We start from the raw sequence: 21,907 nt of genomic DNA, 5'->3' as shown, positions 1-21,907 counted from the left end.
ACATGTTGCTTTGTTAAATAGTAGGTTGAGTGAAAGAAATTTTACAGAGTTTTCCCCCAAGGAATGCCTAAAGCTTTCACTCTAGTTAAAGCTTATTATCTCTGTTCACATTTTTAACAAAGATTACAATAAAATATCTTGAAATCAGAACAGGAATGGAGTGTAACAGGACACGTTTGAATCCATTGCATTTCTCATTACATTATTATGTAATACATATTATCTGTATGACTCTTACAAGTACCACCTGATGGGTTAAAATGATTTCAGTAGCAAAAGTTTCTTATTCAGAGGCTCACATTTGTTTAACTGCTGACACTCTTTCTTACTGGGAGCTTTTTCTCGCTGGGAGCTGCTGCAAACTCTTTTCAAAACTTTCCTATTTCCACTCCAATACCATGACAATTGTATCCAGTAGTCTTTGCCCTTTGTAGAGGTTTGTTTTAACCTGAACTAGTTCTGTCACTTGATCCCTGTTCCACCGTAAATCAGTCTCTTTACTTGGTTCCAGATCAAGTTTTTGGTTCAAATCTCACCAGCTTGTGTCAAAGAGAAAACGGCACGGTGCCAAAGTTCGTGAAGCTGTGCATTGAGCATGTTGAGGAACATGGTATGGTTGAAGTTTTTTGTTTTCAAATCTCTTTTGCTCACCACTCTTACCTAATTTGGAATGTTTTAATCTTAAAATGCTGTAGAGTTATTTGGGGAAAATAATCTGAAACTTGTATCTGTAGTTAGCACTGGGTTTTCAAGAATGGGGACATAGGTGGAATCCAAAATGGGAAGAGGGGAGGAAATCTTATACCTGAGCAACTGGTCTGCTTCAGTATATTTTGAGCTGATGAGAAGGCAGAGCAGCCTCCTGGCAGCAAGGCTCTAAGGAAAGAGGGATTACAAGAAGTAGTAATCTTCTCAGATTAGAAGAGAGAAACAATGCAACCATTCATTTTTTGAAGGTTTAAGCATGCTAACAATCACTTCTATTAAAACTTCCTTGAAACAAACAACAAAAGAGGTTGTGTTCCTGCTCTGTATACACATTGACTGCCAGAAGATGAGTCTATCAGTTTGATGCCCTTCAGCCAGTTACACCGACTGCTAAATTTTATGCAATTCTGGAGATTATCAGTGCCCACACATTGACTCAATTTTTCTTTGCTTTCATTGCAAATAAGTGTCTCCTACCTAATAACTGAGAAAACTTTGAAAGCTACATGTGACATTCTGGGTTGTCTGCTGTAAAGGACACCTTCAATCTTTGTTGAAAATATGTTGGTTGTGACTCCTGACATGGCTGTAGTCTCTGCTGGTTTTCTTGCTTGTTTCTTGCTGTTGTCATTGCCCTATCTCTTGGAAAACATGACTGAGAGGGGATTATGGCATCTCCATAATCATCATTCAGATATATTCCAGTCCGTTAATCTGAGAACGTTCTCTTGAGAATCAGGGTAAGTGTTACAGGGGGAATACATGTGAATTCTAAGGCATCTTCATGGAAACTTCATTTAGGATTTTGTTGCAGCCTGTAGACCTCTTTCTCAATGCTGTTATCTTATGGCCTGGGAGGGGAAAAATAACTGCTTCCATTGCCTTACTGCAGTTTGACAAACTGCCACCTTGCTTGTGACAGCAGGTTTTATTCCACCTGTGATCTGCAGGTTGTAAGAAAGAGGTTATTCTGCTTTGTTCCTTTTTTTTTTTTATTTCTTTTTTATTTTAAAGACAGGACTGCAGTGAAGATAGTGAAGTTTTCCTTTTTTAAATACCTGAGGGGAAGCTGACAGAAATGAACAGCTTTTTTCCCCCTTCTCCAACTCTTCTTCCTACTGCCAATACACTTCAAATCAGTTCTTTCTGTAAAGGAATGACTAGTGGATTATGGGGAAAAGGGATATGTCACATGGTGCTGGTAACTGTGCTCTGTTGCATCAGACAACTCCATGAGGAGCTACAGGGACTTGCAGGTATTCTGGCAACACTCACCTGCTCAGTGGCACTGACTCACATGCTGCATTCAAGTGACTCTTTAAATAAATTCCTTACCTCCTAATCACTGCTGAGTAACTACAGTAACAACCACAGAGACAGTTTTCTTCTTTTCTGATTGAGTGTGCAATCCTTTAAGGCAAGGGCTACCCATTTTAGTGTTGTAGGCTGTTGGGTAGCTCTGTGCATGCACAGCATTCCTTCTCTATGCAAACCTGGTCACTTGACAACTTTGAGATGCTCTCTGTGCATGACTTGATTGGATTTCTTAACCATACCTAAAAAATTGAACATTGTTTCCACAAAATACTTGGTTCTTGCATGTTGGACTCCCGTGTATTCCCTGCCCACCCACCAAGAGCATCTTATACAAGACATAATGAGTCTCACTGGGGAAACTTGGAGCTGTTGCCTCATTTCTACTTGCATAGGAAGTTCTAGAGACCACTTTGAACTTGGCCCTACCAAACCTGTGTCAGCAAATTAAACCTCTTCTTATAAACCCTGCCCATCAAAAAAACCTAGTTTAACTTCCCCCCCCTTTTTTACAAGGTGGGTTTCTTTTGTTTTTAATTTTGCTGAGTAGACCTATAAAGAAGCAGCCTAATGATTTCAGAATTCAAATATGTGTGAGGTGTTAAAATGGATTTATCTCTTTGTTTCAGGATTAGATATTGATGGCTTATACAGAGTTAGTGGCAATCTTGCAGTGATACAGAAGCTAAGATTTGCAGTCAACCATGGTAAGCTTCTTCCAACTACATTACAATTGCATATATTTTCAGATGGTTGAAGTCCATGGAAAGCTCAGGAAAAAATTTTCTCTATAACTGTAGTATATCATGAGAAATTACTGCCATCTTCAAAGTAAAGTTACTTCAAAATTGTGGAACTGAGTATGTAATATACACCACTTGAAAAACCCAATAGCCTGGAGGCTTGGTCTCGTGTGGAGCATAAAGGCATTACTAGAACAGAATTCTAAATAAAGGTGGTAATAGAATTTGAGGAGAGGGGATTATTTCAGACAAAATAACTCCATACCTTATGGAAAAACAGCAAACATGTTAACCTTTCACTAGCATTAAAATTGTAAGTTAATGTTTTTTTTTTTTAAATGAGATTTGCTACTGCCCTTTAGTGTGGAGGGGCTTAACTCCTCTTCACCATGCTCTGTGTAGAAAACTCTTTCATCTGGCAAAATCATAGTGTTTTGTTCGGTGCAACTAGGAAGGGGACAGTAGCCCATCCACAATCCGACCTCTCATTTCCTAATTGACAGGAAAAAAATTTGTGTTATGTCAGCAACTCCTGTTCCCTTCTGGAAAATGCCCTCAGTGTAGGGGAGCTGCATGTAGTGTAGTAGGCAGAGTTTAGCCATCTCAGCCTGTAGTGGTTGAGGTTTTGTATCCCTTTTTATGCTGCCACAGCTCTATATCCCAGAATGGGTTACAGAAGGAGCTGAAGTGGAGCAAGTCTTCACTGCTTTAAAAGCAATAAGTACAAAAGAATAGTTAAGTTTATTTAAAACAAATTAAAAAAAAAGCTTTTATAGTTAAATTATTAACACTAATTATTCATTTTTCTCTATCAGATGAGAAACTGGACTTGAATGACAGTAAATGGGAAGATATTCACGTCATCACAGGAGCTTTAAAGATGTTTTTCAGAGAATTGCCAGAGCCGCTGTTCACTTACAATCACTTCAATGACTTTGTCAATGCAATTAGTAAGTCTGAAAAATATGGACGTGGTGTTTGTACGAGTTCTGCTCAATACATACAATTGTTTTAATTATTTTGGACATAAAAAGAATGTTTTGATTATAAACGGTGGTAACTACCGTGGAATTGCCTGTCTGCAATGCAAGGGCCGGTCGGGAGGTGGCAGTGTCCTATCTTGTATTGCCACTGCAAACCATGGCTTTTATTCCCAGCCTGTTAAATTTTATGCCAAAGTTTTAAACAAAAATACTGAATTTTTGTTTGTATACCTCATCCTTTTGCAGAGCAAGAGCCAAGGCAGCGTGTCCCTGCTGTTAAAGATTTAATCAAACAGTTGCCAAAACCAAATCAGGACACTATGCAGGTACTCTTTAGACACCTGAAGAGGTAAGTAAGAGAGAGAAGGAAAGACTTTGTATTGCTGACCCTCTCTTAAAGCTAAATAATCTGATTTAAAGTATTAGATGGCTGTTTCCACTGCATTTTTATGTCCTATATTGGAGCTGTTATGAGCAATACGTCAGTCTGTTTTTATGTGAGCTTGCGGAGCACCAAATAGACCTTAGACAGTATGCTTCATAGTTGTGATGTTTACTGCCAAGCCCTTATGTTTGAGGGATTGTGAGAGGACCAGGAATAACATTTCAAAACAAAACTTTTGTAGAGAGGGAAATTACAGCAGCTGCATGTCCTAATAAGAAGACTACTCATTACATAAATACTATGACTAGTCTTTTGGTTTGGACTGTGTTTTTTTCTGTCATCCTGTCAACACTGATAAGTCTCTTTTTGTGTATTTTTTTCTCTTTCAGAGTTGTAGAAAATGGAGAAAAGAACCGAATGACCTATCAAAGTATAGCGATAGTTTTTGGTCCAACCTTATTAAAACCAGAGAAAGAGACTGGTAACATAGCAGTCCACACAGTATACCAGAATCAGATTGTAGAGTTAATTCTACTGGAATTGAATTCCATCTTTGGACGCTGACGTTTTTCTTGAAGTAGAAGCTGGAAGTGATGAGTTGGCAGCAGTACTCCATCAGAAGGAATTATTTTATGTTTGTGGACCAAGCAGCAACTCATTTTTTGCACTTTTGGGGGGGGAAGAAACAGGAGAAATGTTTGACCACTTTAATGCAAATTAAAGACAACACTTTGGATTTCTTTGAGAAGTTCAATGTAAAAAGTGAATTGAAAAGTTTATAGTTTGCCTTTTTCAAGTAGCATTGGAAAAATGTAATATAGGTTCATACACTGGAGTTCTTGGAGAGTAAAGCCATTAATCTCAAACTGGATAATCTGGAATTTAATCTCAAAATTCTTCCACTTGGTAGGGAAAAGTCCTGCCAAATAGTATGGAAAAATTCAGTGAAGAAACATCTTAAGCTTGTGTATTACAACCTACTCAGATCTCTATGACACTTTTCCAAGGGGTTTCTGCATGTGGTGCCTGTCTTGGACTTGTGCTAACAGTTTGGTTTAGTTATTCAAATCTAATATCACTTGGTATCTGCTGCCCCTTTTCCTTCTTTTTTTTTTTTTTTTCCTTTTCCCCCCTTTTTCTGTTGGTTTTTTTTCGCTTCTCTTTATTTCCTTTTTTCCCCAGCAACCTTTCTAGAAGTTCTTAGCTGCTTCATAGAGCAGCACACTATTACGCTATTTCAAACACTGAACTTGTAAGAATATCCAGCAATGGATATGGCTTATGGCATAACAGAAGTAATATTTAATAAACATGTTCATTTTTTCAGGGTATTTCTTGAGCTAAGTTTTGTGTTATACCGATCTAAATCTGAAGTCCTAAGTAAACACCGACTGTAACACTGTACTGAGTTCATGGTATAATGCTGTGGTAGTGGAAGTTCATTCTTGATGTAAATACAGGCTGTCCTTTTGATTCTTGTATATAATTCAGTCCCTGTATAGTTTAAGAACACTTTAGTCACACATTTCTAATCATGGGTAGATTAGCTACAGTAGCATAATGTTTCCAGTGGATGTCTGGGTTTCAGCAGGGAAACAGGTTATGGGGAGGGAGGGAATCTAACTGTGTGCACTTTTAGATGTTAATTACATTTGCAGGCAAATAACTGTAATGCAAATGGTACTGGAGAAATACTGAGTGTGCTTGCTAAATGGTTAATGCACTACAAGAGGAGCCTTTTAGGTTATTTAATATGTACAGGATACATTAGAAAAATGTATTATGAATTCTAACACCTACAAATAGTGAAAGTCATGTTTTGATAGATAGATAGATATTTGGTGGAATCCATGATGCTAAATTTAAGATTTTCTTTTTACATTAATGTAGAATAATTTGTAAAATTGGTTTTGAAAGATTTTGTTACAGGGAGCATGGTCTGCTGAAGATTTTTTTAAATGTATTTTTCTAGACTAACTGCTGTATCTGACATATTTGTTATGTCTAACCTAAATAAAGAAAACCAATAGTTCTTTTAGAGTTTGCCATTCACACTTCAGACAACATGAACCCCCTTTAAACAAGACCAATGTATCTTACCCCTTAGCATGGCTGGATACCACTTGTGGCAAAGAGTTGTCACGCTGAACTAAAAGATGAATGCCTGCTTTATAACCCAACAATTTTAGGAACTTCCCAGTCCCTTTCTTTAACAACTTAAATTCTAACTTAAGGTTCAGAGAGGGCAGAAGTAATTAATGGATATAAATTTCCAGTCTTTAAAACACATCCTAACGTGGAACCTACTGTACAGAAAGCAGTTACGTTGAGGAAGTGATTGTATGTCAGTAGCCTCTGATCTGCTGTGCACCTTCCACACACAGTCCTGGCTCACAGCAGAGGGGATGTGTGGTGACGCACTGAGGCGTAATCAGATGAATGGTACGAGAATTTCATATGAGCATAGGGCTTGCATGAAAAGTTTTTGGAGATAAACGAGAAGATTAGTTACCCTGTGGCTTTCTCAGTGTCTTCTTGTGGTAATGGTGAAGTCTTGTGGTTTGTTGCAAAGCGACCTGTGTGAGAGCTGTGAAAGCCCCATCTCCACGGTGTGTCGTCACACCGGAGCAGTGCTGGGAGGCGGCCATGTCCCAAGCTACTGGAAAACACCAGAAACAGAAAACACCAGCAAAGTTTGAAATCTGTGGCTGTACATTGTTCAAATCCTTACTTTGGCTGTAAAATAAGGAAGGATTCCCACTGCTAAATGAGAGGGCTTGTTCACCGGTCACCTTTTCTGTACGAGTGTTACCTTTTTCAAAGGAAGAATGCCTTTTTAAAGCAATTTGATAATGAGGATGTCACACTTTTCCTTGTTTTCCCCCCAAATAAAGCATTTTGTTATTACAAATGCATAGTATGGTTTTGTGCAGTGTTCTTAATATTCTAATTTTTAGTTTGGGGATGGGAGGGTATTCTTTTTAATTGAAAGAGGTGTAGGTAAACACTTGAAACATTAGGGAGGAGGAGGATGAAGTCCAATCTGATGGTACATTTATTGTGACCAATTTAAAACTGTGTATGTCACTGCATTGGGGTTTTTTTACTGCTTGAAAGTTCTTGTCTTGTTCCTGCAGTTAGTGTTCTTTTAAATATTCAAAACCAGGGGTTTGCACAGACACAGCTATTTGTATTAGATGAAACATAGTTAATTTTATATATTCCTCAGTTTAGGCTCTAAATCAGATTTGGTTTTGGCTTAAAACCAATTTAAGGCTTGAATATACATTTTTGAGGCCATAAGCACTCAAAGATAGTGGAGGGCCAGCATCATATATTGCTGCCAGCTGAGTTTGCTCCAGCACTGGAGCTGTGTTCAGCTCTGTAGTTCAGCTACACAGCATTAGTACCAAGCAACTTGCAGACATGCTTGATCTATACCAGTTATGGGTCTCTTTACTTTGAAGCTGGAGAGAGAAGTGGACACAAAAAAGACAAGGCAAATATACAGAGTCAATTCATGTAAACTAATTTTTTTTTAATCAGAGTTGCTTGCAGGAAGCTTTATTTACATGCAAGTGGATAGGTCACACTTACTGCCTGGGCCCTGGCTTTCCTCCCCATCTTCACAGAAATCCATGATAAATTCCCTTTGTATTGAACCCATTGTATCCTGGCAAGTGAATCTTCAACTGGCAGCCTCAGAGGGAAGGGAGTTTGTAGGTAATACAGTATCAGTTTATTCCTATGGAGAGCCCAGACTTTTTCCCCTTTAAGGGAAGCACTTTATTTAGCCCTAAAGTAATGATATTTTCAGAATCAATTGGTTAATTCATAAGCCATAACGTAGAACAAGCACAGTAGGGCATTCTGCCGGGCCCAGGGGGAGGGACAGCATGTCTGATGAGGCCACTGCAGTCGCTGGGAGAGAAGAGCTCCTCTGAAGAATCTTAATTAGCCTCCACAATTGCGAAGTTTTGTGGGCAAGCAGCTGGTAGGACTGGATCAGGCCTTTACAAAAGTAGCCCTATGTGAATGTGAGACTTAAATGAACATCCCCACACCCCCCCTCCAGCTCCCCCAGCATTCTTGTAAACAGAGCACTTGTAAAACAAGCTCACACTGTGTAACAAACCAACATGAAAGACATTCAGAGGCAACTTGGCCTCTCAGTCCTTTTTATTGCCTTGAGAATTAAATGGCAGCTCTAATATTAGTTTCCTACAACTTCCCGAAATGGATTCAATTTGGTAAGGTACTCGGCTGCTACTTTGAAAAAATAAAAGATATATGTGTTGAATACATCTAACTCAGAACTGTAAAGTGGAACGAGCAGGGATAGTGTCAGTTTTATTTCTCTTGGAACCTCATCTTGCAGCTTATTGCACTAAAATAAAGTTGGCTGGGGAAGGGGAGAGAGATCCTTAGTGTGGGAATAAGTAAATGCAAAACGCTGAAGGCAACCAGACAAAGCAGGTGTGACAGACAAGCAAGATAGCAGAGAAACAGGCACTCAGAACTGCAGGAATCCTGGCCAGAGACCTGGGAGAGAGCCAGGCTGCCAAGAGTGTGGGTTGGGGTTGTTTTTTCTTTTCTCTTTTTCTTCTTTTGCACTTCTTACAATACAAATGAAGGCCTGGCTATATTTTTTAAGGATAATTTGCTCTGTAAACAGATGGAGTTAAGTAACATTACAAAATGGCATTACCCATCTTTCTCTGGCTTTTCCAGAGTGGCTTCTATGTGTGAGCTCCTTAGGGGTGTGCTTATGTCCAGCTTCACTGGATACAAGCACCTGAGTGCTGAAGTCAAGAACTATGTTCTTTCAACCAGCATCTTCACAATACAAAAATAAACTTGTTCTCAGTTTGGGACTGTTACTCTAGTGACACTGAGCATCCTATCTGAGATCCAACCTGTGTGGCACCAGATCATGAGAAGCACTGTTACAGCCTCAGCACACCAGAAGAAAGAAATGTATGAAGCTGAAAAGTGAGAGTATGCGCAAAAAAATAAAGCTCCAAGCTAAACTATCTTCACAACTAGTTTAGATTTGCATACACAGTACAAATCTATTCAGAATAGTTTGTTAACTCATAGTGTGAAAGAAACTGCTGTCCTCTAAAGAAATAAATACCATAATTAAAAGCTGTCATTTCATATGTCATGCATTGGAAGATACTCGTTAAACATCGGTCAGCTTGTCTGGTTCATCGAGTGCTGTGACCAAACAGCTGGAATCAAACTACTGTCGATGTGTTTGCTGGCCACAGATGTGCCAGTGCTCGCTGCCTTTACAAAGAGGGTGTTTCTGAGCTGGTGGTGGCTTGTTCGCTTCCTGCATGTGAGTGTCCTGACTAGTTACTTGTTCCAGTAAAAGAGTACCTAACCTAGAAACAGAACTGAAAATCACCTTTCTCCAAGAAAATCTTTCCTATTAGCCCAAGCTGGGCAGTGCTGTGTCTGCAAGCACTTGACCTGTCCCTCAAGACTGAGTGGGTACATCTTGTGGGTGCTGGTCTTGACAAGCACACCTGTGACCTGCTCAGCTTCACAGCTTTCTTCTGTGAAGAAAAACTGAGACAAGGTAGTGCCTCTCCTCTGCATTCCTTTAAAGTGTTATGTAGGATAAAGGATGCCACCATATTTCCCATTATGAAAAAGCTGTTTCAGAGCTGAAGTGCTGTTCTTGCTGATGTACTAGTCCTGCTCTAGCTTTTCTCTTTGAAGTTTTAATGATAAGACTTTTTTTCCTATTAATCTCTCCTTTTGCTTTATTCATCCACCTACTATTCCTGCTGCACTGGAAGTCAATCCAGCTTGGACCTTTTGCTTCCTTATTTGTACAACAGCCTGGAGCCTGGGGGCTGGAATGTGCTATGCTTTGCCCAGAGCACTGCTTTGCCTGTGGAGGCTGAGGCACAGGCTGCTCAGCCATAGACACTTCATTACAGAGCAGTCATCATCATAAAAGCATGGACTAGAGAATTAAAAAATGTCCCTTTACAGGTAATAGGTAAAGCAGGCTGTGTGCTGCTCCCTATTTCGCAGGCTGCGTGTTCTTCTGTGTTGCAGAAATGTACGTAAGCTAAGCAATTAGGCATTATATTTGCCACGAGACTGAAGGAAAGCAATATAATTCCATGCAACCTTTGAATTCCCATCCACATCACTTGTGTAGGCTGAGCTGTGAGCCAGCTGCCAAAAGGACTGCACAGTCTTCGGGTGTGCATTAAAACACTGCAGCTATAGGCCACAATCATGCTTGTCCCCTTCTTTTGCCGGAGCTTCCCAGCCTATCCCATTCAAATGCACAAAAATAAATTACTTTCTGTTCCCCTTTCCTATTTGTGGAGTACAGCAGCTCCATGCAGCAAGCCAAGTGCTCAGAGTGTCCTTGGGTACAGCTTCTTACCCTGTATATACACAATTTAGTTAAGAGGGGGAGAGGACAGTTTATTATAAACATTGAACAGTGGGCGGCATCATTAGCTCTTTAAAATCATAACTAACTCCCCAGGTGGTTGTCCTGGGCTTTCTTTGCATCCCTGAGATAAAAAGAAAGCCTGAGCACATGAGAGCAGGATGCAGCACAATGAAACATTGAGTGCTGCTGCTGCTGGCAAGGCAAACTCCTCTCTGCCAGCATCAGTCTCAGGTGGCAGAAGCACTGCCTATGCTGTATGAGCCAGAAGTGAGGAGACCAGTGTCTTTCCTTCCTTCCTACTGCCTTTCTAATTTGCTAGGTCATGAGCTAAGGCTCGTGGCGTGTTACAGGCCAGACATCGTGATTATAATGGTCCTCTCTGGTTTTAAAGAATCTATGAATGGAATTGGCACATAGCCTTCCATTTAGCCATCAGCTTCCTTGTTCCTACTTGGCCATTCATGTCCTATATCAAATTAAAGTGCTTCTCCTGGCCAAATCTTCCTTCCCATTTATCTCCTAAAGTAATGCTGCTCAACTGAGCAAAAATGACTCATCACCCACAGCAGCACTCTCAGCTATGATGTGCTGGAGCATTCCTGGGGACTGGGATGGTCATGGTGGATCCAGGTCCTGTCACTGTCCCCATGAGTTCAGTAAAGTCCAGCTGAAGTTATTCTTTCTTTATCATAGTCTGTGATGCGAGAGTTGGGTGAGACAAAGAAATCCTGGAGCCATGAACTGCTGCCAGGTGCCACCATGCAGAGATCCAAGTATGAATGGACCCTGACAGCCCCCACCCAGACAGGCCTGCCCTAGGACATGGCACCCAGCACCCCAGCCTCTCTCCCAGCCCAGCAAGGGAAGCCCCTCCAGGAAAAACATAGGCAAAGCAAGCACCCAACAGGCCTGCTCAGCTCTGCCTGGACACAGCAGCACAATCATCCCCCTCCAGCCCTTCAGGGGCACTGGAGGCAACTGCAGACACAGAACAAGGCTGGAGTCACAGAGCTGTGTTTCTCCCAGGCCCAGAAGCAGTTTGGGCTGCTCTGAAAGACATCCACTGATGGAGAGAGTAGAGCCTCCAGGCAGTCTTATCTAGCACATAACACTCATCTCACTCAAAAGTTTTTCCTTTTGCACATCTAAGTAGCTCTTGATCTGTCCTTATCCGCTACTTCTTTTCCTATTCTGCAATGTATTTGGTGATCTATCTTCCCCTGTGTCTCTAAGCAGTCCATGAAATGATAAAAGGTTACCATATCTCACTTCTTCATTCTCTAGAGTAAGCAAAGAAAGGGAGAAGGGTGTGCAAATCAGTCTGCTTGTTGTCTGTAGGGACACATCCCTGTGAGGACCAAAAGCTCAGATAAAGAGCTGATAGATATATCAAAGTGCTCCAAAATTTACACATCTACTGAGAAGTGTTGGCAAGGAAAGCCAGCATTAACTAACAGGGAGGACAGCGAAAGCCATCATGGGCAGTGGCACTGGGTCTGTGCAGATGAGGTGTTTACTTTTATCTCTTTACAGACCAACAGGTTTACATGATGTCAACACTCAGGTAACTGCAACTCTTGCTGTCCATGTGAACAAAAGCTCTGCTGAAGCACCAGGGACCAGAGCACTGGTAGAAAGTGTTGCTCCAAAGGCTGGGCTATGGTGAGGGTGATGGAGCCTGAAGCAGCACTCACAAACTACCTCCCTCGCTGTCACCAGGGTGCTGCAAATGGACTGCACTGACCCCTGAAACACAGAGTTTGGAGAGAGAAGAGAAAGAATCACTTTCAGGAGCTGTCACCTAAAGCAGCAGACCCGGCACTACTTGCTGCTGTCTCCTTAGAGCACATGGCAAAGCCTCACAAACATCCTGGATAGGGCCAGTGCCACAAAATGGGGCAGACCCTGGGGTTCCCCTCCCCTGCTTCTGCCAGTACCCATCCCTCTGTGTCTCCCACAGTGGTGACTATGATAGCTGCTACACTGTCCTGCCCTAACCTGTAGCTGCCATGAGTCAGGTCACCAGGGCAAGAGCTCCTCCACTAGCGGTACACTGGAGAGATAAGGAAAAGTTGGAATTACATTTCTGCTCAGGGCATGAAAGCCAACACTTAAAGGACAGTGCTGTTAGCTACCTTATGGTATCTGGAAGAGGTTTTGGAGGCAAACATCAAAAACATTTAGCTTGATTATTATTTCAAAGACAAAGCTTGTTGTGACAACTATTTAACTTCGTGTGGGTCTTAGCATCTTAAAATTATGTACAAAAGATTAAGACTCTGAATATTAAGAACCAATATTAAAATAAAAACAAAGTACTAGCACATTTGGCTTAGTCTAGCAGATTTGCCTGGCAAATTAAAAGAACGTACAAAGGTGCTATTTATTACTATTTCACCTGAGCTGGTGATCAGCACTACAACTGCATTATCAGGAAGAGCATGGCACCCATGAAAAGGCTGTGATTTAAACTCTGAAAAGAAAATATTGTAAAGTCATGCAGTGGTATTTTAGAGGCTAGTAACGATTTCCCCATAGTGCATTGCTGTGCAGAATATGTGCCCCAATATCCTTCCTGACAGATAGCTCAAGGTCTGCAAAGCAGAGCCGCCTCCATTTCCCTTTTTATTTGCAGAAAGCAGTCCCCAAACAAGTCACAAAGCCCTGGGTGAAGTTGGAAGAGCTGGAAATTATAACCCAGGGCAGAGCAGATGGTGCAGTCATAGTGACTGAGTTACTGCTCCTTTGATCCCACCATCTGGGCCCCCTCCCACCTGCCCTGAAAACAAACCCTGGGCAAAGTACTTGCCCTCCCCCAAAGCTTCGTTCCCCACCAAGCTGCCCAGCAGCATCTCACACTCTTCCACAGTCACTTTTTATGGTTAAAAGAGAGGGAAGACACAATTAGGAAGATTCTAATCCTATTTTTGCAACCTTAACCCTGCTCCTGTTCAATCTGGCAGAACAGCACTGTTGCCTTCTCCCAGGATAATGAACTCGGGTCTGTCAGATTCTTTCCTAGGGAGGTGAAATATCTAACAAATTCTGGCCCCTGTTACCCATTAAGCACAAGTAGCTCCAGAATTGCCTTGACCTGATCACATCGGTCATCCTTGGTCCTGGTCATCATCCTCATTACATCTCCTCTGCAGAGTGCGCTCAAGAATGCTATGAGGCTACAGAAATCCCCCCTTTTTATCCTGCTCCTTGAGTCGTACACTGGATGCAGCTCCACACGGTCAGGAGGGCCCCAGCTTTTGGCCAAGCCAGCCACAATAACTAGGGGCAAGGTTGTGGGTTGGCTTTGACTCACCCCATCACAGCCCTCACCTGCAGAAGCAGGAGGCACAGCCCAGGCCAAGGGTAGGCTGTATCCTCTGACTGAAGAGTGCCCTGGAGAGGACAGGCAAGGTTCACCAGCACAGGGGCAAGTGGGTTTTCCAGGGAAAATTTGACCAAGTTCTCTCCTTGCCTGAGACCTCATTTTTGTTTGTTTGACTGTCTTGCAGTGGTTGGCTACCAGCAGAATTAAGGTCACAGCTCGGTCAGTTAAAAATACAGTTATCTGTTGGGCCATGTTTATCCTTTATTTTCCTGGCTGCAAGTAGTTCTGGAAGGCACAGGACCGCTCGCTTCAACGAAGGCAGCCAGTCTGGACTTATGGTCTTTTTATTCTCACCCCCTCTCTCCCAAAAAGTGTCGTGTGAGGGCTCTGATCTCCCTTTTAAAGGGGTCTCACAGTCTTCCCTTTGAGAGTGCTGCGAGGCCTCTGCCACGCAGCAATCGCTTCACGGCATAATTATTCTCCTTTAAAGCCTCAGAGACCGTGAGGCTCCTGACATTTTTCATTGCCTGGAGAGGGGTAATTTTTCATTGCTTTCCTGAGGACTCCTGTGCTTCGCAACAGTAATGGAGCATCCAGCTACACTCAGCTGCAGCCTACAATTTATTTTTATCTCTTGATGGACATAAGCTGAAGGACTTCCAGCTAAGATGGGGAGAATGGGGAGGTATAAGCAAAGCTATTAAGTAAACAGAAGAAGCCCATAGCAAATCACAGACTCTGTCATGGTGGATGTAACATGATTTTGAAATTGTATAATAACAAGATATGCTTTACCAAATACTAAGTAAAAAGTAACAGGAGAGACAGGATCTTGACTTACATTAAAAAAAATAAACTCTGAAATACAATCAGCACTATCATACATGCTTCTAACTTTATCTGTCTCCAGCTACAGATCTAGATAGATCCCTGCTGCAGTTGGTATGGGATTGTGTCAGCTGAGCTGCTGGTGAGGAAAAGGCATCACTTCATTTCTGGGATACACACTGAGGAAAACAAAGCCTAGAAACTGTACTTTGGCAGGATCTCCACATCTCCAGCAGCTATTGCATTTTTTCGCATAGTCTCTTTAAAAGAAAGTAATTATAACAGAAACTGGTCTTGCAAGGAGTCGGTAAAAAAAAATCGTAGCAAAAAGGAGTTGAAATTATAGCACTGATTTGAAATGCCATTGCATGCAATAAGTGCTTTCAAATAGTTCTGAAATTTAACATCTAATTTAACTTACCGAAACAGATAAACAACAATCCAGAGGCCCGAAAAATAAAAATATCTGAGTTTTGCCAAACCTTTCCAGTGATTTGCCAAAGAATAAGTATTTTAATTTCAAGCTCCAAAAAGGGAATTAGCTCTGAGAATGAAGATGTAAAGCAAAAAATAAACTCTCTTTTCATTTATTTTTCTGGTAGCTTTCCCAGTGGTGCTGATGAAAGTGTATGGGTGATGGGGGGAGGTAGAAACAGGGCCGGGGACACTGCTCTGGGCAGGGTAAATCCCTACTCCCAAGTCAACTGAACGCCTTCCTGTCCTGCAATTACTTCTCTCTTATATTAGACAGTCCACACTTAGGTGACAGAGTAAAAGTCAGTTGATTTTCTTTAGTACAGTCTAGGGCAAAAATTAGGTTGATACTACTTTGCTCCAGACAGGTTCTTTCGTTTTGTGGGGTTTTTTTTCTTTTTCTTTTTTTTTTTCTTCCCCTTTCTGTCCTTTCATTTTAAACCCAGCCCTAAAATTCAAATTAGGCTCCAGCTCAAAGCCTTTACCACCAGGGCATGAATGCTAAATAGCCTGTTCCCAGTCCAATCTGTTCACTGCCTGGCTAATGATTATTCTCCATAGAAACCCCACCAGAGTCAGTTATTATTCTCTCCTCATGCACTTGTATCTCTCTTGTATTTATATAAGATTAAGTAGCCCTGTTAAGTTTTTACCTCTCTGATTGGAGCTTATTTTAACCTCAATTAAGCCATCAGCTCGGCTTTCTGAAGGCAGAGCAATAGCATAGCCATTATCATTCTCCCCACCTTTTGTATGAAAATGATGTTGAGGATTGGTTGCTTTGGGGATTGCTCTGTGGCAGGTAACCAACGCTGAGAGTCGGGGAGGATAAATGGTGCCAGACTCCCAGAGGTGCCATGGCACTGTGTAATTATTGTTCCAGACAGCTGAAAGCAGCAGGGTTTCTGGTTCCCCTGCTTAGTTTCAGTCTGCCATGATTGCTGGCACAGAAAGATGCTGATTGTAAGTAAACATTAATTATGCCCTGGTACCCCACTGCTAGCATTGCTGGGCTTGCAAGAAACAGAAGCACAGTGCTGTGCTTGGCTCCTGCTACTGAAAAAAACCATCTATACAGATTTCAATGTCCATGTTTTCATTTTGCTTGGTCAGGGGACATTGCTCCTAAATTTCATCCTCATGAATAGCAAGAGTTATGGTGCTCTTTGTATCACTGCTTATTCACTGCACTTCAATGCTGTTGCTAATATAATGACTAAAGTACTTATTCTCTGAAGAAGGCAAGCTCAGGTGATGCAGCAAGCAATTCTGTTATCTGCTCTGGAGCAGAGGAATCATTTTAGTGTCTTTAAAAGAAAAAAAAAAATCAACCAACAAGGCAAGTATAACTTATCAATCATCCTATATGTCAAGGTAATTTTTTTCAGATGATGTGTTTTTGTAAAATGTCAGCCTATTTCTTCATCATTTTTTACCTGGCTTTGGGATTTCTTTTTTTTTCTTTGCTAAAGGAGGCTTAAAAATGCAGAGCCCACACTGTCACAGATGGCAAACACTGCTCCTCAGGTTGCGTGGACAGTTACAAAGCGATTTCCGAGGCACTCGAAATGCAGTCTCCGACGCTGATGGAATTTCACTGTGCTGTGATTGCACCGCACTGCAGTGAAATAGGTTCAATTTGATTATCTGGCTATTCCATTTCGCCTATATTTACAACCTGCCTGACTTCTGGGGGAAGGGGAGGACAGGCAGCCAGTCATGCTGGAGACATTTCAAAAGGTCAAAGCAATACAGCATTTACCACTATAATTCACAGGCTCTACAATTCAGAGACAGTGCTCTCATGACAAAAATTGGCAGAAGAACATAGTTAATGTAAAATATTTATCCATTCCCAGAGCAAACATAGAAAGTAGAGAATGTTTAAAAAATTTTCCCCTTTCTCCTTTTGGTATGTGATTATGTGCAAGTGCATAAAAGCGGTGTGCAGACAACACCTTCTTTTTTAAAAGTTGCCCTTGGCTGGTGCTGAAAGGTTTGTGTTGGACTGGCTACCTTGTCTGCAGCCTCAGCACTGATATTAACACATTTACAGCCCCACGGGGATGCTTTTTGAGCGCGTTACTGTTGCCTACACCACTCCCAGATGGGTGTTGCCCTCAGCAACTCAAGGACTCTACTCCTCTGCCTGTGGTCAGCAGCGAGGCCACGACATCCTTCCAATGTTGCACCAGCACCTCGGGGGGCTTGGGGGCAGAAATGCTTGGCAAATCTTAATTAAGCTTCACATGCCAACCTCCTGTCCTGAGGTACAGATTCATTAAGATCATAAACAACCAGCACTCATTCCAACAGGTTAGATAATAAAATGGTGTGTTGACTGCAAAACATTCTTTTAAAAATCTTGTGTATTTAATACCCAAAAGTCATAAAGTAAGAAAAGCAGCTTCAGGGTCATGCAAGTTTATGTAGCTACCCAGTTCTAAGATTTCCATCCCTCCCAAGCCCGGATCCCAGTTCTGGGTGGGCACTCAATCTAGTGTACCTCTTACCTGTTTGTATTTAAACATTGTTTTGTCTTAAATCTCCCCCTAAATAAAGCTTTCTAGAACTAGTGGACCTGGAGATGCTGTGAGTTACAGTAGTTTCATTTTGAAAACTGGACTGGTTTTTGTTTGTTTTAAAATGAACACTTTGTATTACATCTCCTGAGAACTCATGTCAATTGTTTTACAGGTTGTTGGATTAATATAGGAGAGAGTGGAGTCTGAAAGGCAGCTGTAAGACCTCCTTCTTAGCATCTTTTATTTTTGCTGGAAAGATATTTGAGAGGCAACCTAACAGAGCAGAGCTGCTTGAAAAAGGTACTGCCTCAGCTTCATGAGTCATCACAGGTCAGCACTACGAAGTGGTTCTCATAAGGAAGCATTTCAGTTAGATGCTGCATCACATTCCAGAAGGATCACTCAAGGCTCATGCTACCTCTCCCTGTAGATGCCATGTGCTCCTGGTCCTCTTCTTAGTCCCTAACAGAGGTCTCTGGTGATACCCAACCCCTGCACAGAGCCAAGAAGATGAGTTTTCTGTCTGGGACAAGCACTGGCTTGACTAGTGCCACTCAGACTCTTTCAGCAGAAAATACTTTGTTCATGTAGCTCCATCTGCTCCAGTCAGCACCACACCGTCAGCTTCTGCCCAGTCTTCACAAGGATATTCGATGACACACCAAAATTATAGCAGCTTGCAGGGAAGGGAAGAAGAGGAAATGAGACCTGTGTGTCATTGAATATGACAAGCCAAGAGAGCAAGGAACAAAAAATGGAGTGTGCCAGAGGCACAGGCTGTGCTTATGAAGCAAGTTCAAGTCTCACTCACAGACCATCTTCCCTGCAACCCAGCTCACCCTCACAGAGGAAGTACCCAACTTGCCCAAGGAGCAACTCTCTGGTTAGAAAGACACCGAAAGCAGCTTCTGCTCACACACAGGGCTTAAAACAAGCTTTGCACCAGAGAAGGTAAGTACTGCTTTAAGGTCACAGCACCTGTGAGTGTCCAGGACCTGGGAGGCAGGACATGGTTAGGCAAGGTCCTTGGGGATGTTTCATCTAAGCTCAACTACTGGCACACACTTAGGGTTTTCTCATACATGGAAAAGCCTACAATTTGTCTTCAGTTCTTTTTAACAATTCTCTCTCTTCTCCATTTCCTTTCATTTATTTTTCCTCACCTTGCATTTTATGTTTCCCATAGTTCATAAGAATTACTCATCTCCCCATACCCCTTTCCCAAAGCATCTCAGTATTTATAACTGTAAGCAGTTCAAGCAGTCCAAAACTTTTTAATACAAGATTCCAGTGGACTATGAAAGCATAAAAAGCAGAAAAGTTTGACAAGATTTGCTGTGTGGGATTTCTGCTTTGGTTCATAATCCTGGAGAGGTGCCATCACAAAACCTGCTCACAAAACCTGCTCAGAGAAACCCCATAAGGACCTTAGGGGAAGACCCTGAGGTGACAGACCTTTGTTAGGGAGAATTAGCACATCTATTGTTCAAGGCAGAAATTTAGAAACTTGCTGAGAGATCACTCTCACATTGGTGATGGGATTTTGTCATTCCACCAAGTCTCTGTAAACTGCACATGGGCAATAAATGCCAGCTGGAGCTTACCAGCTAAAATGTCTTTGCACTGGACATGCTCCTGTTGAGGGATCATGAGATGCTAACTGAGCTTTCCACATCTCCCCTTGTGGGGCACAAGCACTGGGGGGCAAAGGACCAAATTACAGTTATTTTAGCAACCTTAATCTTGAAGTTCCCTTTATGTCAGTCAATGCTTGGCTCAACAACCCTACTTGAAGCTGTGCAGACAGACAAGATGAAGACTCCCAGTGTAATGGAGCCATTGGAGAAAATAATATTCACTGTATTTAAAGTATGCAAAAATAAAGCATGTTCATGTCACCAAAAATGTCAAAGGTATGTCTTTATTGTTTGTCAAAATAATTGTTTAATTGTTTATAACACTGCATTGCATTGCCAAGATTTACACACTAGTTCAAATAACAGAGTTGCTTGAAGAGCCAGACGATGTCTTTATAGAAAAAGCTTACGTAATTGACATAAACTCTTGGCTGGTCTCTATCATGGATTGTCTATAATATTAAATTACCAGGACACAGGGTAAAAAGGAGATAAGTCCATCAGACTGAAGCTCAGAGTGAGGAATGAGCGAGACAGCGCCTGCAGAAGCAAGTTTCTCTCCTTGAGCAATTTGGAAACCAGGCTCAACAAAAACCTTTGTAAAAGTGAAGCAAGGGATAAAAATAACAAGGGCAGGAAAAAAATGAAAACAAAACAAAAATATCCACAGCAAGAAATGAATGCATCTCCAAAGCAGGATGAGAGACCAGCTCCTAGAATTTTTCTGCAGATAAGACAATTCTGTAAAAAATCCCCAAACCCTCCACCCTGCAACTCATGCACTGGTGATGGGAGGATGAAGGATTGAATGTACTGTGAATGTACTGTTGCTCTTATAGCTTACAGAGACCATGGCTGCTGCAGAAATTGGCCTTCAAAAAGATGTCAGAAAGTACAGAACTCTGCCGAAGCCATCACCTTGAAATGTCAGGCATGTGCACACTGAGCGGAGCCAGGGGAAGGCAACTGGTGGAGCCACAGCCTCCAGGTGTGAGGCGGCCAGAGGGAACCACCCAGGCCAGGTAAAGGAATGCCCATGAGCCACACGAAGAAATGTCATACAACTAACAAAAAGCTGCTTTAAGAAAGTCTATAAAGGAAAAAATACCCTATTGTACTTCTTGTTATTAAGGCTCCTTTCCTATTTTTTTCTATTTAATTCTAGCAGTGAGCAGAGAAAAAAGCTTTGAGAAGAAGCAGGGCAAACCTCTAACCCAGCACGGATTCCTCCAGGCCATTAACAGCTCTCCAGACAAGTGCAGCTACACAGCCTTGTACACAGCCTTGACATTCCCGATCTTTTACAACAAACTGGGCATTGAAACAAGATTTTCCATGTTTGCTTCTTCATGTTACAAAAATTAGAAAGGAACGAAAAATTACAGGCTGCACCAAAACACACAGACCCAGAGGGACATTCCTGAGTGTCCGCCCTGTATCTGACCCTGGGCTGGCACATGTAACTTGGGCTGCTTTGGAAATGCCAGACACGCCAGTGGCTATCATGTAGTTTTCCTGCCAGTGCTAAAACTCCAGCAGCAGGTTGCTGAAGACCCATGACAGGAGCCTTGTGATACAAATGGGCAGTCAGTGCCACCATCCCAGTCATCCATGGCTATAGGGTCTCTGGAATTTTGCCCTGCTGGAAACAGAGTCAGAATCACAGAATCACTGTAGAGTTGAGGTTGGAAGGGAGCTCTGGACGTCATCTGGCCCAAGGCCCTGCTCAGTCAGGGACACCTAGAGGACATTGCCCAGGATCATGTCCAGATGGCATTTGAGCATCTCCAAGGATGGAGACTGCACCACATCCCTGATCATCCTGTGCCTGTGCTTCGTCACCTTCACAGTGAAAAAATGCTTCCTGATGTTTAGAGGAAACCTCTGGTGTTTCAGTGTTCGGTCCTGTTGCTGGGCACCACTGAAAAGAACCTGGCTACTTCCTCTTTGCACGCTCTCTTCAGATATTTATATACATTGATAAGATTCCCCTCTGAGCCCTGTCTTCTGCAGGCTGAACAGTCCAAGCTCTCTCAGCCTTTCCTCACAGGAGAGACGTTCCAGTCCCTTAATCATCTTTGTAGCCTTTCAGGGGACCCTCTCCAGCATATCTCTATGTGTTGGGCACTGGGGAGCTCAGAAAAAAATGGACACAGCACTCCAGGTGTGGCCATGCTGCTGTCGTTCCTTCTCAGGTGCAGGATTTTGCACTTCTTCTTGTTGAACTTCATGGCACCCCAGGCTGGTCTGAACTGAACCTGTAGCCTTGCATAATCTGACCTGAAGACCCAAATCTGGCATACTCTATCTCTACCTGCTTTCTACTCCTGAGAAAAGTAATCTAGGAAACACATCAGAAAACACATCAGTGTTTGAAAGTCCCCTCTCTCACCAAATAAGCACTTTCTGGCAGTATCAGTACTGCTGGTACCTCACTTCTCTTTTCTCTGGCTACGCCATTAGAACAACCACACAGCAAGGACAAGCCCAGCATTCAGCTGCTTGTCTAGCTTGGAAGGTACCAGAACCTTCCATGCCATGGGTGCTCTTCACTTGCT

General features: G+C 42.2%; 1 protein-coding gene across 14 annotated transcripts in view; it reads left to right on the top strand.

Annotated features, from left to right (window-relative positions):
- ARHGAP12 (Rho GTPase activating protein 12) overlaps positions 1-6,173 on the top strand; it is a 76,101-nt gene extending 69,928 nt beyond the window's left edge. For all 14 annotated transcript variants that reach the window (XM_032692809.1, XM_032692800.1, XM_032692791.1 and 11 more), the window contains 5 exons: positions 512-610; positions 2,652-2,729; positions 3,581-3,715; positions 3,995-4,097; positions 4,523-6,173. In XM_032692809.1, the coding sequence (XP_032548700.1) occupies positions 512-610; positions 2,652-2,729; positions 3,581-3,715; positions 3,995-4,097; positions 4,523-4,697 (590 nt within the window). In that variant the 3' untranslated portion in view covers positions 4,698-6,173. The remainder of the gene's footprint in view (positions 1-511; positions 611-2,651; positions 2,730-3,580; positions 3,716-3,994; positions 4,098-4,522) is intronic.
- The last annotated feature ends 15,734 nt before the right edge of the window (positions 6,174-21,907 follow it).

This window comes from Chiroxiphia lanceolata, chromosome 1 (genome assembly GCF_009829145.1).
Source record: "Chiroxiphia lanceolata isolate bChiLan1 chromosome 1, bChiLan1.pri, whole genome shotgun sequence".
In the NCBI taxonomy this organism is placed as follows: domain Eukaryota; kingdom Metazoa; phylum Chordata; class Aves; order Passeriformes; family Pipridae; genus Chiroxiphia; species Chiroxiphia lanceolata.
This window is presented reverse-complemented; position numbering and strand designations above follow the sequence as displayed.